The sequence below is a fragment of the Xiphophorus hellerii genome, chromosome 18, assembly GCF_003331165.1.
Source record: "Xiphophorus hellerii strain 12219 chromosome 18, Xiphophorus_hellerii-4.1, whole genome shotgun sequence".
Taxonomy (NCBI): Eukaryota; Metazoa; Chordata; class Actinopteri; order Cyprinodontiformes; family Poeciliidae; genus Xiphophorus; species Xiphophorus hellerii.
Genome location: NC_045689.1, coordinates 12075669 through 12097155, shown reverse-complemented (window position 1 = coordinate 12097155; position 21487 = coordinate 12075669). Strand labels below are relative to the sequence as shown.

General features: G+C 42.0%; 3 protein-coding genes across 3 annotated transcripts; 1 reads left to right on the top strand and 2 right to left on the bottom strand.

Moving 5' to 3' along the window:
- Positions 1–245: 245 nt before the first annotated feature.
- Positions 246–7180, bottom strand: gemin4 (gem (nuclear organelle) associated protein 4). Its single transcript, XM_032545669.1, has 6 exons — positions 6976–7180; positions 3863–5860; positions 3271–3418; positions 2928–3198; positions 1205–1903; positions 246–629 (listed from the first exon to the last, which is right to left on the bottom strand). The coding sequence occupies exons 1-6, from the start codon at positions 6995–6997 to the stop codon at positions 408–410; spliced, it is 3360 nt and encodes a 1119-aa protein (XP_032401560.1). The 5' UTR covers positions 6998–7180; the 3' UTR covers positions 246–407.
- A 218-nt stretch (positions 7181–7398) lies between these two features.
- Positions 7399–12736, top strand: dhrs13b.2 (dehydrogenase/reductase (SDR family) member 13b.2). The gene is made up of 8 exons (XM_032546021.1): positions 7399–7524; positions 7626–7802; positions 7885–8160; positions 9324–9653; positions 11094–11441; positions 11536–11628; positions 11715–11734; positions 11845–12736. The coding sequence occupies exons 1-8, from the start codon at positions 7479–7481 to the stop codon at positions 11857–11859; spliced, it is 1305 nt and encodes a 434-aa protein (XP_032401912.1). The 5' UTR covers positions 7399–7478; the 3' UTR covers positions 11860–12736.
- Positions 12737–13905: 1169 nt separating this feature from the next.
- Positions 13906–15609, bottom strand: LOC116707967 (tripartite motif-containing protein 16-like). Its single transcript, XM_032545673.1, has one exon. The coding sequence runs from the start codon at positions 15607–15609 to the stop codon at positions 13906–13908; it is 1704 nt and encodes a 567-aa protein (XP_032401564.1).
- Between the last annotated feature and the right edge of the window lie 5878 nt (positions 15610–21487).

Genomic DNA, 21487 nt, shown 5'->3' with positions numbered 1-21487 from the left:
ATTTCAGAGGCCATTGTGGGATTTTTATTAATTAAGAAAGGGCCACAAACAATTTTTTCAACGTTTTTGCCATCAAATTGAGTTTTATGAAAATGTTTTCTAAGGTCCAGAAATTCATCAAAAACATCTAGACTAACTTCAGATGCTTTTAGCAGTCTACTTAACACTGGTGGATGTTATTTAATGTTTTCCCTTCTATAGTAACCTTATTGTCATACCTCCTAACAAAAATAATGAACAGATCATATCTTTGCACTAGAAAATACCATTTATTTACTAGAATTCAGTTTTTACACCCGGCAGTTTGGCCGGAGTAAGGTGTGGATTCTGATATTCAACGCATCTCATTGTTTAGTAAGAATCTTCAGCAGGTCGTCTCAACTAGGAAACACGCACAGGGTGTCTGTTCAAGCTGCAGACGACACAAGCTGAGCGATCTTCTGCTGGAGCACTGCCTTCATGTGCTGGTTGCTCAGGTTGTCTGTGATGGTGGAGAAGAAGTGGCGTGTGTTGTCGCTCTCCGCGTGGCTGCAGCTCTCTGGGAAAGCCGCCATGACGGCCTCGTAGTGGCTGAGGATCTCCAGGCTGCACAGGAACAGAGGCTCAGACTGGCCTCCTGGCATCATCACCTGGAATAAACAAATGTATGTCAAATCTCAATATAAGTGCTCGCAATAACACAATGAGGAACTACCTGGATAAGATATTTCAGGGTGCACACATTAAAGACATGCTTTCTTTTAATTATCTTCATCTTGTTAGAATCTTCTAACAATACCGTCAACTCCCATTGCTGAATAAACTTTAAAAATGATCCATAAATTGCTCTTTCCATGATCATATATACTTCTGTAAATACTGCACAGCTGTGTGACATCAACGTTCCTCTTCTGTGCATGCGGGTTGCTTTGGGAACATAAACCGTTAACACAGAAGTGTCACTGCGGTCACATTTAATTGGCAGTATGAACGACAACCATGAGAGAGAAAAACAATGTAAATCAATAAAGGAAAAAAAATGGAATTGAGCAGTAAAATCTGCTTTGTGATCAACTTATCTCCAGGCTTTATCAGGCTGCCGATATCTGCAGCCATGTCTCAAACGTCATAATCATTAAAAGCAGATTTTCCACACCAAACCTTTGCTGCAGCGATGTTGTTGGTGTGCTGAGGTAAAATCCAGATAGAATCATTTAATTCCTACCTGGATGTGCTGAATGTGGCAGAAGAGCTGGCTGAGAACGAAGAGGACCTCTTGGCTCGGCGCTGCAGCCGCCTCCTCCTTCATCTGAGCATCTTCTGATTCCTGAGGAGAATCTTCTGTATGTTTCACAGGATTATGATCTCTTTTGGCAGCTTTAACAGACGGATTTAACTCTGAGGAATCAGGAGCTTTAGGACACTCTAAAGAAGAAGAATGAAGGGGCAGCTTGGCTTTCACACAGTTCATCATGTCCCTCATAGCATGGGCGTACAGCCTGCAGATGTGGGCCCAGCCGTCAGAGGACAGCCAGTCGGAGCAGCTGGAGCCGCAGAGCAGCTGCAGGACTCGCAGCAGGAGAACCGACAGGCGCAGCTCGCATGAGAACTGCCTCAGGTCCAGGAGGGGCAGGAAGTCCACGTACTCCAGAGAGAACGGGACGCTGAGACAAGCCGACGTGATCAGCTCCCTGAGGACGCCCAGCAGCCGCTCCCACTGGGAGACGGAGCTCCAGGGGAGGGTCTGCGTCAGCACCACCAGCAGGCCTTTGCTGAACATGCTGACGTGGTCGGGCCGGTGCCGGTCCAGAGAAAGACAGGACAGCATGGTGGACCGCAGGGAGTCGGACAGGGAGCAGCACTCCATCCAGGCTAAAAGACCCGTTCCCTGGCCGTACTCAGGGAGGTCCAGGCCAGACCAGTCCTACAGGGGGAGCAAGGACAGGAATATTCATACAGCCTAGTCCAGATATGAAAACCCTTTGATCATCTCAGTCTCTTACGTATACTTAATGAAGTCTAGTTTATTTGAATAGCACATTTCAGCAACATGGCAGTTCAAAGTGCTTTACACTTTAAAAACATCACAGTCACCAACTGAGAAACGATCAATAAATATTACATTTTGTCAAATACCGTTATCAAAATCCTCAATGCACATCAACTATATTGATCAATGTTCTATTTATTACTAATCAAAAGCAACGTTAAACAGGTGGGTTTTTAGACTTGATGTGAAGGAACTCAGTGTTTCAGCTGCTATGCAGTTTGTCTGGAAGTTTGTTTCAGTTTATGGATTAGCATGGAAGCTGAATGCTGCTCCTCCATGTTTGGTTCTGGTTCTGTGGATGCACAGCAGATCAGAACTAGAAGACCTGAGAGGCTTAGAAGGTTGATACAACAACAGCAGATCTTTAATGTGATCTGTGACAACCTCATGTCCTCGCTTGAACCTCAAGCGAGGACATGAGGTTCAAAGATTTATAAACTAACAACAAAATCTATTTTCTGAGCTACAGGGAGTCAGTGGAAGGACTTTAGAACTGGTGTGATGTGCTCTAACTTTCTGGTTTTAGTAAGAACACAAGCAGCAGCGTTCTGGATCAGCTGCAGCTGGACGATTGATTGCTTAGGCAGACATGTGAAGACACTGTTGCATTAATCGTTGCGACTAAAGATAAACACATGGATGAGATTCTCTAGAACTTGCTGGGACATTAATCCTTCAATCCTGGAAGTATTCTTCAAGTGATAGAAGACCGACTTTGTAACTGTCTTTTTGTGGCTCTGAAGGTTCAGAGACAATACACCCAGATTTCAGATGTTATTGACTTAAAACAAGCTTCTATGTCTTGTTGAAAAGTTACATTTGTTTTATTTTGCACTAGAAACTAGGCCAAAAATACTTACTAATAAGTGTTTTTGCAGTGTGGACATGATATTCCTACCTCTTCAGGAAGGTCACAGACTTCCAGCAGAGAAGAGGGCACCTCGTTTTTAAAGTGCTCTCCCCAAACTGGCCTCAGATGGAACCGAACGGTCCAATCCAACGCCTCGATCTTGTTGTAGAGCCAGAACAGGGCTCTGGACCAGCTGCTGGGGGCTGCCTCGATCTCTGCCCCCACCAGCTGCCCCAGAGTGGTCAGCACTGACACCAGCAGCTCCTTAGTGTCCATGGAGCGTAGGTGGACGGCACCATCTGCTGGCTCCTCCCAACATCTATCAGATGATTCATAATGAAGTTAAAGGGTGGAAAAGTAGAAAATGTAAAACATTAGAGACTACACACACCTGTAAGCCTGGTTGTAGAGTTGGGCCAAGACAAAGAGGACGGGAAAGGGAGAGCAGTTCATCACCCAGTGAGGGGAAGGAGCTGCTTCCACTGACAGAGCAGCATGGAGAAGCTGCAGACTGAACTCTGTGTCTATCTTATCGTCACCTGGAGATACATGGAGAAATTACAGAGTGAATCCACCAGAAAATGTTTCAACACATCCTCCACCCAAATACATGTAAAGTCTAGCTACAAATACTAGAAGACATAAGAATTGAAGTTAATGACTGTGCGACACTTTGTCAGATTACAACCACAAAGTTCAGCGACTTGCTTTCCCAGACACGAAAAAACATTAACATATTTCCAGAAAACGGCTGGGTGTTTTTTTAAGCAGTTTGGCTGATTTTAGAAGTAGTTGAGGTCCAAAAGGAAGTACAAAAATGTGCAAAAAGACAGGTTTCCTGTAAAGTTTATGGTTGTATCAGGACAAAATGTGAATAAATACAAATGTGAATTCTTTCAGAAGACTCAATAAGTTTTCCGGAAGATTTTTTAAGAAAACCATCAACTCTTAGTGGGTTAAAATGATAACTAGGGCATCCTCACCCACTGCTGAGAGACTGGGCAAGACAAAGGTGTTGACGACCTCCTGAGGTAGCAGGAAACTTTGCTTCTTCTTCTCCTCCTCAGTCATCACGTCTGGGGTCATCAGAAGACCCAGGAACTTGAGGAGTTGCTGCTTCTCACTCGCTGACATGGATTTGCTCCTGACTGTGTCCTGCAAACACCTGCATAGCAGACTCCTACCACTCGCAGCACTTACTTTATCATCTTTAGGTTCTCCTTCATTTTTTCCTCCCAGCTGAGCTTTGAGTCCAGGCAGCTGCTGCAGGATCTTGGCCATCAGGGAGAATGCTCCCCTGTTGAAAATGGCTGAGTGGCAGCAGGACTTTAACGCTGCCTCTGGGTTCTGAAACGCCACTCTCGCCACCAAGGAGATGGCAGTGGTCAGGTTGCCTTGCGACACTGCTGCTGAGGCTCCGCCCCCTCCTTGGATGATGCAGTTGAAGGCCATGTTGAGCTCCTGTTGGAAGCCCTCTGTTACAGCGTAGGGGACAGGCTGCTTGAAGAAGCCCCTGCTGGATAACCTCAACATGGCAGCAAGCGTCTGGTTCTTGTCTTCTAAAGAAAGTGCAGAAAAAATATCTGCGGCGATCTTCATCAGCTTCCTGCACTGGCTAACATCGGAGTTCTCAGCGTGTAGGAGACTCATGAGGGTAGAAGAGAGGCTGAAGAGAGTACGATGCTGCCGGAAAGCGGCTTGATTTTCCTCCAGGCAGTGAACCCAGAGTTCAGAACGAGCCCAGGATGCCTGGCCTGCAAACAGCTCTGCAAAGCTCTGGTAATCCTGCATGCGGTGAGCGATGATCACTGCGGTTACCTGAGCCTGAATGTCAGGAGTGTTCTCAGCAGCAGGAAGGTCCAGGGACTTGAGCAGATCTCTGAGCGTGTTTGTCTCTGTCACAGTTTCAGGAACTTCATCCAGAGCAGTCAGGACTCTCTGGATGCTCCGTTGTAGCCGGACAGTAGAGAAACATGGAGTCAAAGGGTTGCTGACCACCAGAAGGCCTTTGTCTTTCCAAAACTGTACGAGACATGTGATGATCTTCAAGGCTTCAGACAGCTTCATCGTGCTGGGCTGAAATGGAGACGGTGACAGAGAGGCACTCAAGTCTTTCTGGGCATCTCGAATAAGTTCAGCACTGAGGGTCTCAATCTCTCCTCTGCAGTTGGTCATTTTACACAAAACGTCCAACTTTTCTGTTACAGGAAGAAAGATTTCCTGCGTAATCAGGAAGGATGTGTACAGAGCATCAAGAGAAATGGATAGCGACTGAAAACACACATTTGTAGAAGCTACCAGATCCGTCATGTCTTTCAGCGCATTAAAGAGAACATGCAGGATGTCAGTGTTTGGAGACGATGCTGTCATTTCTGCAGAGTCCAGCTTCAACCTCTTTGCAGCGTGAGGAGAATCTGAGGACAGACGGGCAAACTGGTTGGCAAACATCATCTCTATGGTTTCTTCGGTCTCTGATTTAAGTTCCTCTCTGCCTTTCCATAGCTCCCACCAAACTTCCAGAAAAAATCTGACATCGTCTTCCCCACTGGGTTCGCTCCTGACGTGCTCCGTTAGCCTTCCCAGCTCCATGGCGATCCGATCTCGGGGAAGAAGGAGGAGGAAACGGGCAAAAATAGGCGCAGCAGCAGTCGACTTCACCAACTCCATCAGGACTGCGTGGTTCATCTCAGGGAGGCTGTTCTGGAGGGAGAAGAACGGATTCTCCCTCCAAGCCTTTTCAACATCCTCCCTAGCTTCTCTGCTCAACAGCTTCAACCACACAACACAAACAATCCTCTTCTTCCAAGTTAAAGCTTGAAGGTTGGGTCGACTGTCAGGTTCATCTAGTCCACAGATTTCTTGGAGTGCTAGCAAGATCGGGCGCCCGACACGACTCCAGTCGGCTTTGGGAAGCGAGGACAGAGACGAGGGGATACACAGCTTCTCCGCCTGCAGGAAAGCCCCCTGAATAATGGCTGAATCTGAAAGAATCAGAAAGTCACAGCAATACTTTATATTTTAGTTCATTAAGCACCGGACAGATTTATAACCAAGGCCATTTCTAGCTTTCTAGGGGACCCTAGTTCATCAAACAACAAGGAAGAAATCCCTAACCCTTTAAAGTAGCCCACTACTACATTTTACAAGTTGTTGAAATTACAAATCTTGATACGAGTTAAACTGATAAAAAACTATAATACAAGAAAATCAACAATCCTTTATCTGTCAGTAAATACAACAAATTTTGAGTGTTTCTAAAAAGTCTGCTAAAATTTGAATAAATGGTTCTGGAGTCATTGAACTTTTTGTTATTGCATTTGTCTGGCCTCCTTTTCATGCTAACGAGAATGATGGATAGCTGTCAATCGCTTCCATCATACCTGCTGGTGACCCGCTACATAACTCCATGTGAGAGTGTGGTACAACAAATATGAGCTAATAATGACAAAAGAAAAAAAAACATCAGCCAAAGTTCATCTTTACAATTTATTCTGTTTATATCCTACATTTAGTTTATTAACAAAAAAAATTATTAAATATATGTGATTTCTACAGATAAAGACAGGGCATTTTAATGTTCCTGAGATGTGCCACTGGTGGTTAGGATCCTATTAACAGTCCCACGGCTTGCCAAAATTAACAAATGTGTAACTAATAAAAAAAGTTTCAAGAACAACTAATTGGCTTTGAAATTAAAATAAAACTTAGTTGATTGTCACTAGAATGTTATCGATAACATTTATTACTTTGATTCACCAGTGTTGCCAAAATGTTAGTAATCCTTTTTCGAATTATACATTTACTCATTGCATTATTACCTTTTGTTTACTTATTATGTTATATTCAGCTTTGCTACTTACCTACTTATATATTCATTTACCTACTTTACTCATATTAGGAATCATTTTGCATTTATTAATTACTTTTTTTTATTAATCGTTTACTTACTTATTCTGATTTTATCCTATACTAGTTTAACCATAAAGAAACAATCGAATAGTAGATAATATTTTATTTATGAAGTATAAAGGTAATTTTTCTATTCAGTAGACGATAAGTGGACTTCATAAGGTATGGAAACAGTGGAACTATTTACCTTTGTTCATAATGAGCGCCATGGCGGCTGAGTCAGGAGAAAAGCAGCCCAGTCAGTAAAGGCAGCTTTAGAAACCAGACCAGCGGTTCTATGTCTCAGTTCAATCCAGTTTACGGGTGTCGGCGTGCTGCAGTCGTCCTTATTTTTTTAACAGCATGTCAACATTTCAAGAGTCCAGCGCTTCCGCTTTTTCAACGTGCGGCAGCGGTCAGCAGTAGCCACAGCGACACCTCTGGACAACGCCGGTACTGCTTCTCCCACAACCACATCGGTAAAAAATTTTTAAAATCCTCTACTGTAAAAAAATACATTACTTTTTATTCTCTTAAGCATTTTATAAAGTATTTTATAATTTGTTGTCATGCAATTTTATCACGTGATTGTTACGTGATACAAGTTAAGCCGCGTGAAGTTTTTATTCTTAGAAAATGAAAGCGAAAGCTTCCTGACATACACAGTTCTACACGGAGAACCAAATTGGAAATCACCAATGAATAATCGCCATGGGTCTGCTGCTGGAGTTTTTTCTATGCTCTTTTATAGCAACAGGTATGTCGTTTAAAGGTGTTTATGTATTTTGGTAAACATTAAGTCATTTTGTGTGGAGTATGACACTGTGTTATACTAATTCATCACGTATCTTTCCGCAGGTGTGCACTGTGTTAATCAGATCCAATGGCTGCCCTGTCAGTTCACAGATGAGCATGTGAGCCTCAATAATGAGGGCCACATTGAGACTCAGCTCATCCATAGACAGGCCATGCTGCAGTTTGGTCAAAAAGGAGACACTCCTGTTAATCCAGATGCCATCACTTTCCTGATCACTGGTAAGTCACTCCTTGCGGCCTGTAAGTCAAGGAAATGGAGCTGGAAACTGTTGCATTTCAGGTTTTATCCTTTCTGCTGTAGGATCCAAGCTGGACCTGCGGCGGTATCTGGATGGGGTGGAAGCAGAGCAGCTGGAATGTGAGCTGCGAAGGTACAGCACAGAGGGCATACACATCCACTGGCCCAGCCAGGAAGCGAAGGATTACAACCGGTGGTTCACCTGCACCCTGAAGCAAGACAAGGGCCTGTTCACGGTCACCGGCTTCCTCAGACATCCGTCTAACGAACCTCCACCGGGGCAGCAGGACTACCGCAGCTGGCCCGCTATCGCTGACACTGAGATCCTGACTACATCTGGTAAACCTCAACAGATGAGAAATACAGTGTTGAAAAAGTATTCTCACCTCTTGAACTTTTTGAAATGGCAACAGCAAACCTTAAGTACATTGTAATTAGGGCTGACACAATTAATCGGATTAATCGTGATAAATGAGCAAATTTCGTAATGAATTAATTGCTAACTGGAATATACGGAGTCCACAATAGGCATCTGCTGAAAGAAAAACAACCTCAGAGCACCAATTAAGCCAAAACTGAACAAAAATAGATATATTTTGGATTTACGATGAAAAAAGCTTATTTGTCTGTGACGATGTTCAACCCAGAACTCTTAAAGTGTCATAGTTCAACTTCTGTAAAAAAAACTATCTTCCTTTAGACACCTTTTGGTATTGCAACTATTAATTGTTTAATCAAAAAATAATAATCAACAGATCAGCACTACATTGTGTTGATGTTAACTCAAATAGAAAGGGCTGAGTTTTTTACATGTTGACCTTTAGAAGTATGTTTTTTAGCTGCAGGTGCATTCTTTACTACAAATGATCAAATGTAGGCTAAAGGAATGCTGCGTTTTTGCACTTTAGGCAATCAGATATTTTATCTTTTAGAAAAGGATTTCAAATATTTGCTCATTGGTATGTTATTCAAATAATCGTCAGAAAACTTACTGGCAGGGTGTTTCACTTATCGCAAGACATTTTTTAATGATCAAATTAGAAAAAACTCCTATATGTTCCTGAAAAGTGACTTTTTAGTTTTGCCTTATTTTATGTGTTCTACAAAGACATCTGCACTCAAAATAAGCAAATTTTGTGTTTTTACAGTGTAGTGGTTTTTCTGTAGATGGATTTTCCCACCTGAGCTGTAGATCTCTGCAGCTCCTCCAGAGTTACCTACTGGCGGCTGCTCTGATTAACGCTCATCTTGCCCAGTCTATCAATTTTGAAAATCTGTTGCCTTTTCCTTCCATTTCACAGTAGTATGACACTACAGTATATGTCGGCATATTGCATACGATTCCAATAAACTACATTAAAATGTGTCAACAGTTAGAGGGGATATTAAAACCTTTGAAGTTCTGAGGATCTCATACTTCAAAATCTGAATAAAGGTGTCCTCCACCCTAGTCACTCTTCACATATTTCACATATTGATGTATGGTTAACTTTGTCCTGCAGTTGCCATGGTTACCAAAACACAGACTCCCTCTGTGAAAGCCACCCTTGGTTCTCAGCAGAGGCTCCACTGCCAGTTCGGCGTCGATCACCGGGGAGCAAACATCACGGTGGAGTGGCACTGGCAGCAGCGTGGAGAGAGGACCAAACTCTTCGGCCACTCCAGCCGGACGGGGCAGATCCAGGGCTCCGGAGTGGGGAAAAAGGCCCTCGCTGGAGGAGATGCCACCTACACGCTGCCCTTCACCAAGATGAGCAGTGAAGGGACATACATTTGCTCTGTGCTTGTAAATCCACTGTTTGGGAATCAGGACGTAGTGCTGCATATCGAAGGTGAGAGAGAGAGCTTGTCGGTCAGGTCAGTAAATAATGTCGCCCGGTTTGGGTGGGAATAAAAATAAAACCCGCATACCGTTTTTCATTGTATTTTCCGGGGGTGAGGGTTAAGGGGTTTAACCAGGCAATTAATTACATCCAGTACGGAAACCCAAGCATTTCTCTCCTGGGCGATACGCTCCAACTCAGGAGTTATAAATAATCCTCCCAGCATAATCCAGGCTGTCCTCGCTGTGGGATGTTCCCAGAATTCCTTCAAAGGGATTCATCTTGGAGGAATCCTGTCTAGGTGCCAGAAGCACCTAAACTGACTCCTTCTGATGCAGAGGAGTAGCAGCTCTGTCCCAAGTTACCCCTGGATGAAGAGGTTCACTTCATCCACTCACGTCCGGAATCTCATTATTTCAGCCATATCTCATGACTGAAGGCAAAGGTCAGAGTCTACATGGCCTGGGAAATTAAAAGCTTTGCTTTTTTGCTCAGCTTTTTTCCCCCACATGGCAAACTGGAGTCCGTCTTTCCATCTCTCGCTCCACTCTACTATCACTGTTAAGGTACAGAAACTCCTTTGAGTTTGAGACAAAGATTGACCTGGAGGGAATGGTCAGATGTTTCAAGTTTAGAACTGAAGTCTTAAACTCAGGGAAGCTGACATCTTCATGAAATGTAAACAAAAATGGAGAGACGTCAGATTTTAGTCATTAAAGGATTTCTCTTTTGTCTTTGGTAAAAAGCCAGGAGCCATTTCTCCTGCTGCTGAATGGCTCACCGGTTTATTTTGGTTGTATTTACCCAGGAGTTACTATGTCCTGCTTTTGGAGCGGTCCTTGATCTGCTTGCATTCACATATGCATTCGAACTGCCGCAGAGTTCACTTCAACCAAACTGAGACCAGAGTTCCCATTTTTGGTCTTCAGCAGAGTTTGATTAAGCATTCACACCAAGTCTAGATGAACTGGACTTTGTAGGCAAACAAACTGGTCGATTAAAGCGGACTAAACAGGGCTGAGAATGAGAATGAAAATTATGCAAAATTTATATTTTGCATGTTTTTATGCTTCCATTTGGGTCTTGAACTGTTTCTAAAACCAGCCCACATACTTAAAATGTGGGCAGTTTTAATCAGACAAATAGTGTCTTTTAATACGTCAATTTTAGACCTTTGGTTTGCATCAGTTAACACAGACTTGAATGCATGTCGCACTGCATACATGCTGCAATTTTTTTACCGTCATTTGTGTGTTTGTGAACACATTTTAAGGAAGAAAGTATTTGAGAGGCTGCTCCAAGAACCCTTTAATCGTTTCTCATAATTGATTGAGAATCTGTTTGCTCCAGTTCCTAAACACTAGAAAGCTTTTTTTAAAAGAATCATTCTATATTTACCCAGTATTTCATCGGTTTTCCCATTCAAAACTGAAAATTTCATCCTTTTAGAGCCTCCCCGTGTCTCCCTGAACGTGGGCAGTGTTCTATCTGTGCTGGACGACGCTGAACAGAAGGTTGTCTGCGAGGCAGAGAACTACTACCCTCTGGACGTGGAGATAAAATGGTACGAGCAGGACCCGGCGGCGTTGGGTCAGCGGGTCGGGGCCCCGCTTCCCAAGATGCTGCAGAACATCCTGCTGTCCAGCCACAAGCACAACCAGGACATGACCTACTCCTTGTCGGGCTTCTTCTACCTCAAGGCTTCGCTCGAGGCTTCTGGGAGGCAGTTCACATGCATCGTCTCCCATAAGTCGCTAAGAATGCCCATCAAGAAAAGCTTCATCCTGCAAGTTGAAGGTGAGAGTACTCCTGAGTAGCTGCGCTGCAGAACCACGGTCCACCACCGGATGGCAGCAGAGGGTCATGTCTGTGGTTTGTTCTGTGTGTTCAGAGCCGACCAGCTGGACCTTTTACCTCATGGTTTTCTTCATCTTGGCCTTCCTTCTCGTTGTTCTGGTTGTGATGCTGTCTGCCCTGCACACAGGTGACCAATCACTTTAAAATGATAAGAATATAAGACCTGTGTGAATTTATTATCTAAATGAGACTTGCATTTTTTTTTCTCCACAGCAATGAAAAAGTCTAAGCAGGTAAAGTTAGACTGAATCTGAAATATTTTTGAGTCAATTACCAATTTCAGTGTAAAATGTAGGAAAAACCTGATGAGTGTGTGTTTTTTATCTTTGTGTGTTTTGAGCAGGATAAACCATACTGAGCAGCGATGGACCATGAAGGGAATGAACACAACCAGCCTGGACTTCCTGACTTCTTCCTCCATGTGCCTTTTATGATGATCATGATAATTTTGGACTTATGTGAAGCTTCTGTTTTCTACATTGCACTGACTTTAATGTAATTTTAAGAATGATAATTCCTGGATACAAAAACTTGACAAACTAAGAAACAAAAAAATTACTCAAGTTTGACAATTTAATGTGTCTTTTGCTACTAATTGAGGTATGGAGCCCCAGCATGTATTCTGACTAAATATTGAAGAAGTTGTATTTATTACCAGAGCTACAATTCCATGCAAACGTTTTCACCCCCTTTGACTTTTTCACCCCCACAGTTTGCAGCATTAAAGTCAATATTTCATACTATTTTCAGGGTTTTATGGTGTAGAACAATTCAAAGTGAATAAATCTCAAGAGGAAAAATGATGCAGGCATGGTTTGCAACATTTTTACAAATATAAATCATAAAGTGTGCCGTCCATTTATATTTCTGCCAACTGAGTGAATACTTTGTAGAATCACCTTTAGACAGCTACAAATCTTTCCAAACCAAAACATTTGCCGATTCTTCTCTTAAATAGTTCAAGCTCAGGCAGATTGGATGGAGAACATCTGTGAACAGCAGCGTTTAATTCTTGCCAAAGATTCTTAATTAGATTTAGGTCTGGACTTTGACTGGACCATTCAAAAACATGAAAATACTTTGTTCTATACCAGGAGTCTGTAACCTTTACAACCTAAAGAGCCATTTTTTCTCTCAGGCCAGACAAAAACAAAAAACAAAAAAAAAACTCATTTAGAGCTGCAAAAGACAACTTATATATAAATATCTACTTTGGGGAATGTGTTGCCATAATTAAAAAAAAAACATAACTTTATATTTGTTTTCAGGATTTAAAATTACAATAAACTTGAAGGATGATGGATATTCCTTTTTTTGTGGGCTGGATAATGATGCAAAAAAAGTTGATTAAAATCTAGTTACAAGCAAAAAAACAAAATTCTGAGCAAATATGAAAATAAATACAAAAACTTGTATTTTATATTTGAAGACATCAAATGGTTCTTTTTTATTTTATTACTAAGTTATAAAGTTACTAAGCGTTGTGGAAGATCCACTCGCTACTAAGTATTTCTGGCTGTACGCTCAACAGCGTTATCCTGCTAGAAGGTTTTTCTTACTCTGCACAATTATGCACTAATTTGTGTTGGTTTGTTGCACGTATGAAAGCACCATAAACACAAAATCACACCTAAATGTCATTTTGGGTAAACGGTTTACCCAACATGCAGGTTTTTATGCTCCAAGAGTGGAAGCTACATCATCTGTAAAGATGCTTAATTTGTCTCAGGAGCTAATCATACAACACAAAGAAATAAGAAGTCTCTCGATTTAGGAGTAAAATTTTGCACAGTGACAGAAAACAGACAAATCTTTACTTAAAAAATATTTAAAGTTAGCAAAACAAATCTCGCCATTATTTATCTGACAAAAAATGAAGTAGTGCATAAAGTATGTAGGACAGTTTTACTCCTGTAAATAAGCAGAATACAATTTTCTTTCGCTTGCTTTTACTTGTAAAGCTATGTCACTTATTAGAGGCTGTTTTAATGCCACAGTGGGTACTTTACACTTGACTTGTTTTGAACCTGCTGGATGTTCTCACTTGACAAGAACGGATCTAAACATGATTAAAAAAGGCAACCCTGGACTGGAATGAAATGAATAAAAGCTGCAATTCACTTAAAATAAAAAAATCCTTTCGAAATAAAAAAGTCTTTGTTGCAATAAATACATTAAGATACATAATAAAAAAACAATCATTTATCTAAATTTGGGTAAGAACAGTAAAATACAGACTCCACTGATGTGAGAGGGATGAACAGCGCTACACAAGACTGATTAACAGCGCTAAGACCCGCCTCCTGGCTCTGATTGGTTGTTTCTAGTGGGACAAAGCAGACAAACTCAGCTTTTCCATATTTAATCTGTCTCGTACCATACTGAATCAACATGGTGATATATTTTATAATGTACAATCAGATTTATTCTGTTTCTTGAGGTTGCAGAACTCTGCATTGCCTCCATCACAGAAAAAAAAGCCAAGTCCAGCGTACAGCGGCTGAGTGAAGGTGGTCTGGACTCTGTGGAGCAGAGTCATGGTTTCAGAGACATCATAGAAAGCCAGAACACCTGCACTGTGATCCAGGTACACTCCTAGTTTGCATGACTGAGGACCTGACACTGGAGTCTCTGCTTTGTTGTGGCAGAAAGTGTAACCAGCTCCTTTCAAACTCAAACGCTCAATGTCACAGCGTAGCGCCCACGACTGATCATTAAACCCAAACAACGATTCATTTGCTCTCCCTCCTCTCTGGATGCTCTTGTATGCAACTGCTACAAAAATTCCTATTCCAGCCCATTTAAACTCAAAGTAGCATCGTCCGGTCAGGCTCTGCCTGCTCAGCACTTGTCTGCATGAACTGAATCTCTCCGGATTAGGAGTGTATGACTCGTCCTCGTACCACACTATTGCTGCTTTGTTGTTTTTGCTCAGTTCCAGCGTTCTGAAAGCTGTGTTTGGATCCAGAGTGATTTCACAGGTGTATTTCAGGAATTCAGCTCTGCTCTTTGGCTCTGGTTGGGAACTGGACACCGTCTGGAGGGTGTTTGTCCCAGCGTCTCTCAGGATGTCCTGCAGTTTGTCTCGGAGCTCGGACGCAGCTGCTTTCACGTCCTCGAAGTGCCTCAGAGGACCGGCGTTGATGCCAGATGAGTCTGGGAGGTCACTGGGCGCTGGCAGCGAGGCGTAGCTTTGCAGGAACTGGTTGTGATCTTCTGTGTGTGAAAGCTGCTCCAGCTCAGCGTCTCTCCTCTTCAGGTCATTGACCTCCTGCTCCAGCTTCTCCTGAACCTCCTTAACCCAAAGCACCAGAGCTTCCTGCTGCGATCTGATCCGCTGCTTCGCATCAGAGCGTCTTTTCTGGAGGAGATTAATCAGTTCAGTGAAGATCTTCTCCGTACTCTTCACTGCTTCATCAGCAGAGACACAGGCGTCCCTCACCTCCTGCTGGAGCCTCTTCAGCTCCTTCTCCTGGTCCTGGATTTTCTTCTGGATTTGCTGTCGATTCTCCTCAAGCTCCTTCTGCCTCTCCGCCCTCTCAGCTGCAGCCGGAGCCGTTTCATGGCCTTTGTGTTCTTCCATGGTGCACAAGATGCAGATGCACTGCTGATCGGTGCGACAGAAAACCTTCATCACCTCATCGTGACGAGAACAGATGTTCTCCAGGAGCTTCTTGGAGGGCTCCACCAGCTTGTGTTTCTGCAGCAGAGCGGCGCTGTAGTGAGACTGGAGGTGTTTTTCACAGTAAGAAGCCAAACAGTTGAGACAGGACTTGATGGCCTTCAGCTTCCTCCCAGGGCACATGTCACAGGCCACATCTTCAGGTCCAGCAGGATCAGCAGGATCAGCCTGAAGTCCAGTCTGCTTCAGCTGCTCCACCAAAGCTGCTAACATTGTGTTTTTAACCAGAGCAGGCCTCGGTGCAAAAGTCTGCCTGCACTGAGGGCAGCAGTGGCGTTTCTTCTTACCCTTTTTACCCCAGAAGCTTTGAATGCAGCTCATGCAGTAGCTGTGGCCACACGGAATAGCCACTGGATTGTTCAGTAGGTTCAGACAGATTGAACAGGAAAAAGTTTCAACATCCAGCTGAACACCCTTCTGCGCCATTTCGGTGTGTTAAATGTAGAAAGGTACGCTGATTCACGTGACGTGAGCATGTCCATAGAGCAGTTTCGGTCACGAGCTTTTCCCTCCTGCAAGATCCAACTGCGGGTGCGCACCATTTCTTATCCGGTGAAAAATCCACTGCTCAGGGCGGCAGAATTTCATCACCATAAAGACTAGATTCGCACATAAGTGGTGCATTACGGTAATAGAGCAGTAGGGGTGAACAAACGAAAATATGTTATTGTCAAGTTTATTTATATAGTACTTTTAAAAATAGATTAGACCTGCACCAAGTGCACACATGAAAAATATAAAATCAGAATTGAATCAAATGACTAAAAGAAAATAAACTAAAACATTACGACAGACAGACAGATAGAAGTAAAATAATTTTTTCTAGATATACATATCAAGGTGAAAGTAATAGTTGTGTAATATATATTTTTGATGGTTATGCTTCTCATTCTCTCTTAATTTCGCCTGCAACGGCAGTCCTGCTGTTCTTTTACCGTAATTCACAAGGCACGCGCAAAGACTAAAATAAACATAACAGGGTTGCATGAGTGCAGAGATAAAACAAGTCACACTTTATTATCAAAATCAACAAATTACCAATAGGATAAATTTATGATGTCTTTTTGTTTCATTTTTTAAAAGATTGTACATCATGGAAGCTTGCGACCAAATCGTGGATAACGACGCCCTCTGCTGTTGGTATGATATAAATAAAGTTTACATCTGGTTTGCAGAAGTTTCATGATATGTCAAACTAAAAGCTATGATACAACACATTTACCCTGTGAGGTTCCACTTGCTACACTTGGATAGCATTTCTTTTGATTTCCTTCTCCACATTGGATCATTCCAGCACAAATCTTTTTTTTATGAACTCAAATTGGAAACCGTTGTCACTAAATTTAGGCTTGGTGGACATTGCCTCATGCACAGATAGCCAAGTCCAGCGTTCCAAACGCAATGTCCTCACTCTGACAGTTTTCACACATTCCTTGGTTTCAGTCATGGTCATGAATCCAACTATTATCGGCTGAGAGATGGACTAAGGATTTTTAGAAAGTGGATTTCGCAGGTTTGATGCTGTTTGTATGAACTGTTACCAGAAAAGCACTTACTGTTTTGGAATTGTCAAGAATGATTTGAGAAATGCACCAAAGTGACTGAGGAAAACGGCCAATTATAAACTTTGTCCAAATTCTGTTCTTTGCTTTAACAAAACACTTTAATGGAAAAGACCAAAAAACACCAAAAGGTCAGAAGTTTGATGATATGTCAAACTTGATTAAAAAGAATTGGTGCGGTATTTACTTGGTATCAGATCAGACGTTTTACTCAAGTAAGAGTAGTGATGCTCTTACAGAACCTCTCTCTCAAAAAGATACAATATGAAGTGTAGTGAGCGGAGGGAGAGACTGGACACGGTGTCCTCTGTGGGATGTCATCAGGATTAGATAGAGCTGGAAGTGAGCAGGCCTCTAAAGTCAACAGCAGAGAGGATGCTGGAAGGACGTGACCTCAAGACCTGAAGGGAACTCTGGGAAATGAACTGGCTGTCGATGAAGTGAAAGCATAAAAACAGATAGGCAGACAGTATCATACTTTTTTTTTTTTTTTTTTAGCTGAAAAACAAAACAGATTTGTGGATTTCTTCATTGCTCTTCTGGAAGTACTTCAGAAAAGAATAAACAGCCTGGACACCAAGTCCAAGTTCTGCATCTTTTCCAGGAAAAGAAACAGCTCAATCAGTTCATAACACACACTGATAGCTGGTTGTTGCGCAACACAATGATGTCACTTACCAACACTGAGCCAAAATCCATTTCAGTCATATCCATCAATTGTTCTTTCTCTGCAGCTTGAGCACACACGCACACACACACACACACACACCCACCCACACACAATGTCTGCTGTATCAAAGTGTTGCCACATCAGCTCCTTGGCTGGCAGAAAGGCCCTGCTATGGCATTACATCACCCTTTCCTCATCCAGGCCCTGGAGCTGAACACTCAGCAATCAGCCGCACACACTCAGGCATTCGCCAGCTCCGTAACAGAGCCCGTCCATCAAGACGAGACCATATTTTTCTTTTGCCTAAATTCTGGAAAGACGGCATCATTAGCTCTCAGCAAACAGCGGCGCAGCATGTAATCTGTGGCGGCTCATGGGAACGCAGAGGGAGATTTATTAAAGCTGCTGATTGCAAGCAGACGTCACAATCTGCAGCTCCGCTTAGTCTGCTGCTGTTGAGTCGGCTGCACTGGAAACAGGTCAAACAAAAGCACAAGTCAGTGTGACATATGGTAATACTGAACACCAATACTGTTGGTGTGTAATTTTAAGTCAGATATTCTGACTCTTTCAAACCACAGCAGTTGATAAAGTTGGAAAATTTTCAGAAGAAATAAAGTATCATGTATAGAAATCTATGTAGACCTTCAAAAAGTTGACTAAAACAGATGAAGTGCAGTGGAAAGGTGCTGGATCCCTTACAGATTTCTTCTCCATTTGCTTTTTAGTCGTATGTTCCGAATCATCAAATTATTTTTTATTTATTTAACCTTTATTTTACCAGGATAAAACCCGATTGAGATTAAATACCTCTTTTCAAGGGAGTCCTAGCCAAAACAAATACACAGTTTTTTATGTCAAGCCATAAAAAACAAGTACGTCATTGGATCCGCCTCAAGAACTTTTAGTTTGGATTTGAACGCACTAAATGAGATAAATTCAGTGAATATTTATTGTAAGAAGTTCCAAGAGGAGGGAGCAGAAGCCTTAGCAATTCAATCCGAGAAAAGGAGACAGAAAGAAGTAACAAATCAGGTGACAGAAAAATGTTAACAGTCAATAATTTCTAATTGCAATTGCAGTTCAAATGTAAGCTGCCAGAGTCCAAGTTGTGCCTTGTAGATAAAACCTAGCCAACAGGAGACATTTATTGGTGTTTTAAGTTTTCTTGTGCTGCTCTCCACAGTTGGTGGTTACCATAGTAACCGGTAACTGACAGCTCCTCCCCCTTTTTCTGTTGCCGTTTGTAACTGCCATGTTATTAGAATCAGCTCTGTGGTTTTTTATTATTTTTACAAATATATTCTAACATATATTTTGGGCAAATTTGATAGTGTACAGTGTTTCATGAGAAAATGTGCCATGTTTTGTATATGTTTTTAACTGCTATCATTATTAAAGTTGTCCATTTTTAGCTATGTTTAATTTTACAAATGTTAACTGCTGCCAACTGCTCACTGGGAGCAATCTGTTGGGGTTTGGTTTTGGCAGAAGTCTCTTAATTTCATTCAGTTTTAAAAATTTTGGAGAACATTTATTCATGTTCATGTCTACTCTCAGATTTTACCTTCTGCCATCCCAGCGAATATCAGTCCTACGTTGCTTTTCACCAAATGACCTTCAAGTTCAGTTTGGATGAGTGTATTTTTCTCTGCCGTGGTGCAGGATTCTTTATGTCAGGTTTAAGTGTGATTAATTATATCATCCAAACTCTGCTAACCACTTGGCCTGCGGGGGGAACACATTGGTTCTTGTTTTTGCGGTGACTTCCTGTCTGTTTAACCTGTTGGTTATTGTGGGCAAATTACAGCAGCATCAGCAACAGAATGTAAATGATTTCTTTCTTGGAAAGCAACCAGAAGGAAGGCAGGTATGCAGAGCGCAAAGAATTATTTTCTTGCTCCTGTTTTTGTGTTTTAAACAATGGCAACTTGCACAAACTCTAGCAGCTGTTCTGTCTAAGGCTGCGTTCACACTGCAGGCTGAAGTGACCCAATTCCGAGTTTGTTTTTACATAATGCGACCTGTATCTGATCTTGTCATGACAGTCTGAACAGCACAGATCGGATTCTTTTTGAATGCGACCCAGGCCACTTGCATATCCTATACGTATCCGATTCAAATGAGACCTAACGGTCAGGTCACATTCATCCGAACTGAACGTCACTGATACTGGACCAATCTCACTATTCTGCGCCCTGATACGCGCAAGCGGGACGTATAACAACAACCACGACGGACTATAATGAGGATTAAGTTGTTAATATGCTGCCCCGGTCGGACAACAACTTCAAATATGTAAGCTATGCTCCACCGTTAGCCTCCATGTTTACTTCCGCAAACACTGAGCACTTCTTTTTATGGCGGTTGGCAGAACTCTGAGAACGCTGACTCTATTGCGCCCTCTACTGCGCATGCGGGACACTTTCAGGTCTTTTACCCATTCAGACTGCAGAGCACATACAGGTCGCATGTGTGGCAGTGTGAACGGCCCTAGCAAAAAAAAAAAAATCCGATTTGACAAAATATCGGAATTGGGTCATTTCAGTTTGCAGTGTGACCGCAGCCTAAGTTTTAAATCTCTATTAAAGAACCACTGCAGCTTGTAGTGTTTGCAATGTCCCTGGGGGATTCCAGCAATGTTAAAAGTTTAGTGCAAACTAGACATGAGTCTGATATGTTTTCACACTGATGCAGCAGGCACGTTGACTCACAGCTGCAATACGTTTTGTTGTTCAGGTAATAAAAGTTGCCACGTTTTTTTCCCAAGATGTCTTTGGCAATAACACTATTATCACAGCAACCTGGACCCACCATCCGGCAGTCATAGTAATAAACATAACACACTGTAGTTCAATTTTCATTTCTTGACAGTGAAATGTGCATCGTGCTTCCTACATTTGTCTTAGTTGAGGGTGAAAAGTAAGACAACTTTGCCAATTGACTTGTTCTTAAATAAGAAAATGACAAATCCCCATAAAGCTTCCCACACATTCAGTTATATCTAAAACTGAACGTCTTCACTTGATTCCTGAACAACTTTTATATTTGCCGTGCCTTGCGAACCAAAAATAGCACCAATATTGGTTCAATCTTTTCAAGCTTACCTAAAAGTGGCCTTTTGGGTAAGTTAACCTTTGTTCTTAACCTTTATTAAGAACAAAGGTTAAATTGTTCTTAACCTTCTTTTTCACGTTTTGGAAAGTTATAATTACAAATTCACAGTGTTTTGGGTTTTTTTTGGCATTTTGTTCTTCATAAATATTGGGTTTCAAAATGGTTTTCAAAAATACAAATCTAAAAAGTGTTGGGTGCATTTGTTTTAACAAGTCAATGCTGAAGAAAAGCATTCCCACAGCATAATGCCGCCACCACCATGGGTACAGCGTGTTGAGGGTGATGCATGCAAAATTTTGCATGCAGGGCAAAAAGTTACAAGAGCACTCTATATTTGCTGTGTAACTGTATCCAGCATGGCTTGTGGCAAACTAAATAGGTGGGAAGATACCCCAAAAATGCAAGAGCAGCATTACTTCAACACATTTTTCCCTCAAGTAAAAATAAAATGTAGACTTTCAAGGCAAATAAACCAGAGTTTGATTAAAACTGACCCTGTAGTTCAATTTAAAATTTGACAATTCAATTAAACTGAGAAGGGAAAGTGATAATGATAAAACAATAATTCAAGCAAACAATTGCACAAAAAGCAAGCTAGACACAAACCACAAAACCCATAAAGACAAACAGGAAATAATAGATAAATGTTAGTAGAAGAGGAGGCACAGCAAAGCAAACATGTCAGCAGTAAAACACTATTTTCTGCTATGATGATAAGCAGTGTCATTTCTAATCAACCAGCAGCGTTGCAAAAGAAACGCACACTTGCCAATTTCCATGTCAAAACACAAATTACAGCACACGCAGTCACCAGTCAGTCTCTGCTCCATGTTTCTGCAACATTTATGAGCTCACTCAGGATGAGTTTTATCAGGGCTCTGGAGAGCTCATAAATCAGTGCTGTGTTGCTTTTACATGAGGAGTGTGTGTGACGCACAGACATGTAAACGAAGGG